At 44.8% G+C, this 8,036-nt stretch overlaps 1 protein-coding gene across 1 annotated transcript in view; it reads left to right on the top strand.

The window, feature by feature from the left end:
* Nucleotides 1-4,788: 4,788 nt before the first annotated feature.
* Nucleotides 4,789-8,036, top strand: part of STX8 (syntaxin 8) — a 93,279-nt gene continuing 90,031 nt past the window's right edge. Inside the window, exons 1-2 of the mRNA XM_027664083.1 lie at nt 4,789-4,919; nt 6,317-6,409. Of these exons, the coding sequence (XP_027519884.1) occupies nt 4,805-4,919; nt 6,317-6,409 (208 nt within the window). The 5' untranslated portion in view covers nt 4,789-4,804. The remainder of the gene's footprint in view (nt 4,920-6,316; nt 6,410-8,036) is intronic.

The following is an 8,036-nucleotide window of genomic DNA, read 5'->3' as shown; positions in this document are numbered from 1 at the left end:
GATTCACACCATTTGAAAAGCAGAAGGGGAAGAAGCAACCAGAAATGTTGGCTTTCTGGGAATCATATGTCAAACTTCTTTGAGACTTTAAACATTTGTGAGGACAAAGGAATTGAAATATTCTTCCTCCTGTCTGACCAGGTCATCAGACTGTGCATGTCAATCACCAGAGAACAAACAAATTAACTGACCTTTCTTGATTTCTCTTGGAATTTCTCAAGAACATAGAAAACTTTTCGTAGCTGTGTGACACAAAACACCTTCAGCAAGAGCTACCACGGGTACATTTTAGAAGAGTTCATTTTTCTTCAATGTGGGTTACCATTTTTCCTGTTTAAACACGTTTCTGTGAGATGTGAGGTGATTCAGTTTTGATCCCAACAGGAATTTTACCTAATGCCAAACAGGCATCAAGTGCCCGGGTTCAATCCATGAGCCATCAGGTGTTAATGCTTTTGGGAGTCTGACACTTGTTTGTGGAGGGGCAAATGCTCTTCAGGAAATAAAATAAAAAATAGTTGTTTAAGTGCCTTTAGAACTCCTTCCTTGTGTCCTTCCTCCCTCCCAGTTACTGCTGGAAGCCCTCCCAGCTGCAGCTATGGTGTTCTGACCTGGAGTGGGATTAGCCTTTGGTGTCTGGGAGGTGGATGGAAAGGGTGGGAGAAGAGGTGAATTGTCCCTCCAGGAGCCCATCCTTGATAATGCCTGAGGCTTGAGTTGTGAGATCAAATCTAGGGGTGGGGCAGGGTTTTTCCAGGATTATTGTGTCTTTGGCCGTGTGGTCAGGATTGTCCAACACCCTCCTCACCCCCTCACCTGTGTCTCTGTACTTGGGATGTCTGTATATACCTGGGTTTGTAAGGAATAGCAGAGAGGGATTCCTAAGCCCAGCAAGTCAAACCCCATAATTTCAGGCACTTCAGGCTGAGCCTACAGGCTGTTCTGAGGCTCAGGGCTCAGCACCCTCAGGAAGGAGTGTCTGTAGCAGGGCAGGTTCAAGGCTGAGCTCCTGTGTGGGTTTTACCCCTGAAGTTTGGTCAGAACTCCGGGGGGTTCCCTGCCTGAGGTGTTCCTGTCCCAGCCGTGTCCCCGGGACCCTCTGGCCTGGCTGCAGGGGGCACGGATGCCAAGTGAGACCTGCCTGGAGCCTCTGGATGGGCCCAGGAGGGCTCATTACAGGGTCTGAGGGGCAGGTGAGGGAGTTGTTGAGCACTTTGCGACCTGGACTGGTCTTACAGGAGTGGGTTTGTCCCTCTGCCTTTTCTCTGGGTATAATAATACAAGGTGCTACTTCTTTCTAGAAAGAATTCTTCTTTCTCATAGCTCTCATTCCTGAGGGGTGCAGGTGGGCTGTAGAGTTGAGACTGTTTCACTGAGAACTGTATGAGCTGGGTTATAATATATTTCATATTGTGCTGTGTCCAATCTTGCTTGGAAAATAAGGGATGGTGTAGAAAGAAGACAGTAATATTTGATAGCAAAACTGATGCATGAGGTGGGTGGGAACAACTTGCTCTGTGGTGGGAAGGTGCTGTGCTGGTGTTGTGGGCAAGAATTGGTGGTCCTGGAGCTGCTGAAGGGTTTTGTTCTGCAAATCCTCTGTCTGGCATCCCATGAGGCAGCCAGCATGTGCAGCTCCCAGTCCTTGAAGCCAGTGGGACCAGTTAACCCAACCACAGGTAAATGGTGTCAAGAGCAACACAGCATTTCCTGGAACATGAGAACACCAGTTCTTGTGCTGGTGGGGCTGGGAAGTCCTCTGCCACCTGCAGGGAATGCTGCCCCTTCTTTTGGGGAAATCTCCACCTGGGATGGTAACTGGAGGGATTTGGAAGTGCCTGTGCTCATGTGGCTTCTCCCAGATTTTTTAGAGGGAGAGAGAGTGCTTTTGCTTTGTTCTTTAAAATGATACTTGTTTTATTTATTAGCTTGGAGCCTCCCAAAAACACACTGCCTGGCAGTGTGAGCAGTGAAACCGTAAGTGAGAGGATGCCCTGGCCCTTCACCATCGCCGTGGGCACTGACCTGTGAAGCCAAGCTGAGGTGCCCTGGGTGCTTCAAAGACCCCAGTTTGGGACAGTGTCGTTAAGGGAATGTTCAAGTGATCATCCACCCAGCTGTCATATGACCCAGGTTTTGTTTAGAACTCAGTCTTGCTGATCGGTCTAAGCCTCGATGTGTGGCCTTGGTCTAAAGTAAGTGCTGGTTGACTAATCTAAGTTACTTGGGAAGTGTTATAAGAATTACCAGTGAAACAATGCCCTCTGGAAGATAAGCCCTCCCTTGTTAAGCGGTGACATAGCTCCCTGATTTTAACCCCCATCATCTTTTATACTTGGGCGCATTGCTGAGCCTTGTAATTACTTAAATCTGTTCCTATAATCAAAAGCCATCCCCACACTCCACTGCTCTGTGACGGTTTCCAAGATTTACGTGATTAACTTGGCGGAGGCAGTGGGTGGCTAATTGGATAAGCTTTAATCTTCACACCACCAAAGCGAAACATGGGAAGATCAGAGGAAGGAGGAAGTTCTGCTGTGTTGTGTGGGAAGGTAGTTACCAAACATGTCAAAAAGATTATTGTAACGAGCAGACCTGTTGTCATGACCCAACCTACAAGAACAGGGCAGATCACTGGGGGGGAGGGAGGGAGAGAGCGCTGCAAATTATTTCAAATTTGCTTGCCTTGGCTTTTTTTTTAACGGGCAGAAATAGTTGTGCTCTTTTTAGCAAGCAGAGAGCTTTATGTTCTGTTTGCTTTAGTTAAGTAATTTTGTCAGATGTTCCCCTGGATTTTGTATCCTTGCTAATTGAACTGCTGAACTGGGTCGACTGAAATGGTTTTTCCACCTTCAGAAGTGCAGTTTCCATCGTGTTCCGTTGTGAACCTGGTGGCAGTTGTGAGACTGGGAAATAGAAGAGCATATTTAATGCCCCAAAGCAATGAAGAAAGCTAGGTGATGTGTAAAACTGCATTTCAGGTGTGTGTTTCTTTGTCTAACCAAGCCAGATTCCCAGCCTCCATAAGTACCTGTAAGTTTTAATGGAGGTGTGAAGGACTGGAATGCAGAAGAATCCCAGCTCCTCTGTGCTGTTGCCCAAGACATCCAGCTGGTTGTGGCACAGCAGGGCAGGCTGGGTGTGCTCTGGTGTTCAGCATCCCCAGGGTGCTTAAGGGAGATGGTGTGGTTTACAATAAGTGGTTTTTAGTTGCTTCTAGCAAAAATATTCCTGTTTTATTGTGACCAATAAAGAGATGAAGTCCCATGACCACACTATAATGTTCAGTGAGCAGAGGTGAAGAGCTCTCACGTGTGGCTGTGAGTGTGGTGGGAAGTGTGCCTGGACTCACTCAGTGCGGGGTTATTTCCCAGCAGTGCTGATCCATCTCCCGGCCAGGAGATGTCCCCAGTTCACCACAGTTCCTCCAGGAACTCCGACACAGGTTCTGGGCTGTGCTCGGATCCCCTTCAGCCTGAGCCCCTGTCAGCAGGTTCTTGGCCCCTCCTGGCCCCCTCGATCCTCGTGCAGAGTGAACTCCTGACACGGGGCTTTGGCCATAAAATGCTCAGGGAGGAGGACCTGGACTCAATTAAACAAGCAAAACAACTACAAAATTTAAACTTAGCTCTTAGTGTGTTAAAAAACTTGAGAATTTGAGAGACCCTGAAAACGCTTTCTGTTCTTGTGTTCTTTGTGGAATTGCTTTGGGAAAGAACAGGGAAAAGGTAAAATGGGAATAAAAAACAGAGTTTGGAAAACAAAGCAGAAAGCAAAATCTGCTGTGGAGGAACAAATCTTAGCATGACTTGTCCCCAAACCTGAGTTGCAGTTCTGGGTTTAGGTGACTCTCAGTCTCTCATACAAGATTTGTCTTGTAGGAGAAACCCATGAAGAACTACAAGGCAGAAACCAGAAATCTGGTATTGAGAAAAATACTTAAGTGGTGTTTCATTTTACTGCTTGGATTTATGTGCCCTGAACATGGAGAACTTGGTTTTCATTGTCACTAGGGAAGTGTCTGTAACATGAACAACCTCAAGTCATAATTCTTTTAAAAGAAAACCCACTATTTGATTATTTTTTCATTCAAAAGTGTGTGTTCCTGGCTTCTTGTTCAGGTTGATGCCAGATTAGGAAGTGTAGGAGGGGAGCTGTGTGATGTCCATCAGCAGTTTTTGAAATGCAGGAAGGTTGCTGTTGAGGTTTAGTCAGGATTGCAGGGCATTAGAAGTCTCATCTGATTTGCATCTGTATTAGCAGAATGCATCCTTTAACTTGGAAGCTTTGAGTCTGTAGCAGTGCTTTTATAAGTTTGTGTTTTGATAGTGGAGCAAACAAGGGAACAACAATGTGTATTCCCAGGAATATACATTCTTTTTGTGGCAGTTTGTTCTACATGCAAACACCATTTGATATGGATATATTATACAATATATTGTGTACATTCAGTATATGATACAGTACATGGGATACATGTCAATATATCATACAGTACATGGTATACATTTCCATATAATATACAATACATTTCACTCTCTACCTTGATTATTCACTGCAAAATGAATTCTCTCCTTCCTTACCACTTCCAGTGGCAGTGTTATGGGGCCTGTGAGATGGATTTGTTATTGGAGATCGTGGGATTCTTTTCTGTCTGATTTCTTCTGGGATTGCAGAGAACCCCATGGAGTGCAGGAAATGCTTGTCCTGCTGTCTGTCTGCCTCTCTGGGAGGGGCAAATTATACAACAAGGGGGGGGTTGTGTTGAAAATTACTTACTGAAGTTATTTTCAGATCCAGCCTAATGACAGGAGGGATCAAACGAGGTGTCACCAACCCGTGGCTCTTGGAAGAACCAGAGGAAACCAGAGGGCTTGGCTTTGATGATCTCAGGCAGCAGCAGAGAAGGATCATAGAAGGTACAAGAGTCTTTGTGGTAGTTGTGAGCATCTCTGGCACTGTGAGAGGAGCCCTTATTTGAATATCAATACACCCACCTGTGCTGGAGTTTTCTTATCTGGAGTTGTCAAAACATAACATTTCCAGGTGGATGTTTTCTGTGTTTGCAGGAGCAGCGTTGTGCTTGCCATGTTCTTAACTAGAAGCATCTTCTTAAATCAGATTTTGAAAGACCTGATTTTGACCATGTTCATGGTTTTGGTTGGCAGTGGTGATCACAGTAATTGCACTGGGTGTAGTGGTGTTGGGGGGTGCATGAGATGGATTGTTGAGTTGGAGCTAGGTGAGAATTAACTCTTCCAAAAGGAGTCTTTAGATTTTGGCCCCCAGCATCCTTAAGGAATCTGTAACTTTGGAAGTGTTGGAAAACCTCAGCCTGAGGACAGCAGGTGGTTAACGAGGTCATTTCCATGCAATCAAAGTGTTGGGAGGTGACTGAAGGAAATCAGACTCCAGATAAGACCCACTTCAGCCTGCATGGAAATACCTGTAGATGCTGCTCAGATGTTCTGAGCTCTGTCTGGATGGTCCAAAAGAAACCTCAACCTGAGTTTTTAATTACACCATGAGTAATTAAAGGGAGGCTGAAAGAGGTGTTGGGGGACCAGACCTTCATCCTGTTGAAGGGAAGGGGGTCCTGCCTGTCCTGGAGTGCAGCCACTGCCAGTCTTGCTCTGTGCAGCATCACTGCTGTGCAGGTGGTCAGAGCACTGACCCTCCAGCCTCCTGCAGCTCTTCTTGTGCCACTTCCTGGCAGATTTGGGCAAGGAGAGCTGCACATTTTGGATAAGGGGCTTCCTGAGGCCGATGTGGTGCCAGCAGACTGGCAGTTCCTCACAAAGGAGTGTCTGCAGAGGTGGCAGCACATCAATTTTATCTGCCCCCTGTGTCCCCTCTCCCTCAGGCTCTCCCACACATTTTGGATCCTCTTGCAGCTTTAAAAAGCCATTTGAATTCTTTGGTGTTTGCATCACCTGTTTTCTTTTATCCATGTTAAAAGTTGCTTGGAAAATTTAAGAAGGCTAATCAGGAGCTCTCTCTGTGTGCCAGAAAATCCCCTGCATTTATGACTGAGTAACAACTGAATGTTGAATTCTTGGATTTTATTTTATTTTTTCTTTTGGGACCCTCAGTAAAGTGTCCCAGCCAGAGCAGAGGAATTAATTACCCATCATTTCCATTATTTTAAGAGCACTGTTCCCATAATGATTAGTTTTCATGTTGTGTGATGTATTTTACTTAATACATTTTAGCTCTCTAAGCACAGAGTGAACCTTTTTATTCACTTCTATTTAGTTTATGTAGCCTGGCACATCAGCAACTTTTTCATGTAATCTAATATATTTTTCTGGTGCAGAACAAGATGCAGGACTTGATGCTCTTTCTTCAATCATATCACGGCAAAAGCAAATGGGACAGGAAATTGGGAATGAGCTGGATGAACAGAATGGTAAGAACAAGATTTTGCCTCACTTTTTTGTAAGACTGGGGTTTATTTTTTTCCACTCCTCATACAACTCCACTTCTCTCTGCCCACAAAGTAACCAGATGACACTGTAAAGTTTATTTATGAGCAACCACTGCAGATTCTCTCTGTTCATCACCTGGTTTTATTGTGTTTCCCTCCAGTCCCAGTTGTGTGTGCACAGTGTCTAACGCTTGGGAAGTTTTTCCCAAGCCTGTCTTTTGAGAGAAATTAATTTTGTACTTAATCTTTTGCATTTTTCTGTTTTATGACAGTTTCTATGGTAAGCTTTTATGTGTTGCAGGGTTTCACTTGAGCGTTTTCGCTCCGTGTCTTTCCTTATTAACTACATGGAAAAGTCTTGAGCCGGCAATTAAAGGAGAAGCGTTGCATTGTTTGCTACAAATGATTTGGATTTGGAAGGTTTCATGGCAGCAAGTGTCAAATTAAGTGCAATATTGAACTAGAAGAGCACCTATGTTCTTTAAAACAAACCAGTGTCCGAATGGTGGAATTGCTCTCCTGGTGAATACGCTTTGTTACTCACTTAATTGTCCACATGACATGAACTGGCCCTGGGAGAGCAGATCCTCCAGCCCTCCTGACTTTTTCATTTCTTACAATATGGTAATAGTTCAATTAGAGCTGTGGAGCCCTGCCAGCTTTCTCCCTCACACAAAGGCTTCACCCATATGGCTTATCCTTGGCTTGTGTTGTGCTTCACCACTGAGAGGGGAAATGTCCTTTTACTTGCTAATAAATGATACGCTTAAATCAGCTTCTTCCTGCGAGGAAATTTTCCCCCTCGTATCTCTCTGTGTGTCTGCTCAGAGTGAGGGGTTCCCAAATTACATGATGTACTACTTGGGAGCCCCGTTCTGAAGGGGAGTAAAGTCAGAGGGTGACTTTCTCCTGTTTGCCTTTTGTATGCAGCTAAATCCAGGAGGGAGATGAAATGGCTAGAGCATGTCTTTGTTTATTAATCTGAAGGTTGTTAAGGAATGGTTTGTGCAGCTGGGAGAGACTATGCTTAGTGCTCTTGTCATATTTTGATCCTCTGCCTCATGTGAGTAAAGACATTTTCAATTAGGAATCTCTGTTTGTAGGTTTCTTTTATTAATCGTTGCTTAAAAAGTCATATTAATTGCCTTTTTTTGCTCTAAATAGAAAACAGGTGGGGAGCATGAGCATGTTTACTGATTCTCTGTGAAACCTTGGTTTCTCATCAGGAAAATACACGATCTGTGTCTCATTTCCCTCTGTTGGGGGTGGGGGATGTTTCCCCAAACCCGTATGTTTTTGGGACCCTGAAGGTCCTGTTTTGTACCATCACATTTCCCCATGACGTGCCAGACTTTTTCTAGCAACGAGCCTCGAAACATCTGGGAAATGGGAATGTATTTAACCTTCCTTCTTACAAATAATGCACATAGTGCCAATGTTGTCTGTCTTGTGTTTTCGTGTGGGCTCTTCTTTGAGCTTCAGGCAACTCTTTAGAGAAACATGGAAACTTTCCCGAGTGCTTGGAGTAAGAAATGGTGAGGATTGTCTGTGCTGACTGCAGCCAGATCCTGAGAGGACTGCTCAGATCCTGAGAGAACTGCTCAGATCC

The sequence above is a fragment of the Corapipo altera genome, unplaced genomic scaffold (genome assembly GCF_003945725.1).
Source record: "Corapipo altera isolate COAL_440 unplaced genomic scaffold, ASM394572v1 122, whole genome shotgun sequence".
Classification (NCBI taxonomy): Eukaryota; Metazoa; Chordata; class Aves; order Passeriformes; family Pipridae; genus Corapipo; species Corapipo altera.
Note: the sequence above shows the minus strand (reverse complement) of the source record. Positions and strands in the feature narration are given on the sequence as shown.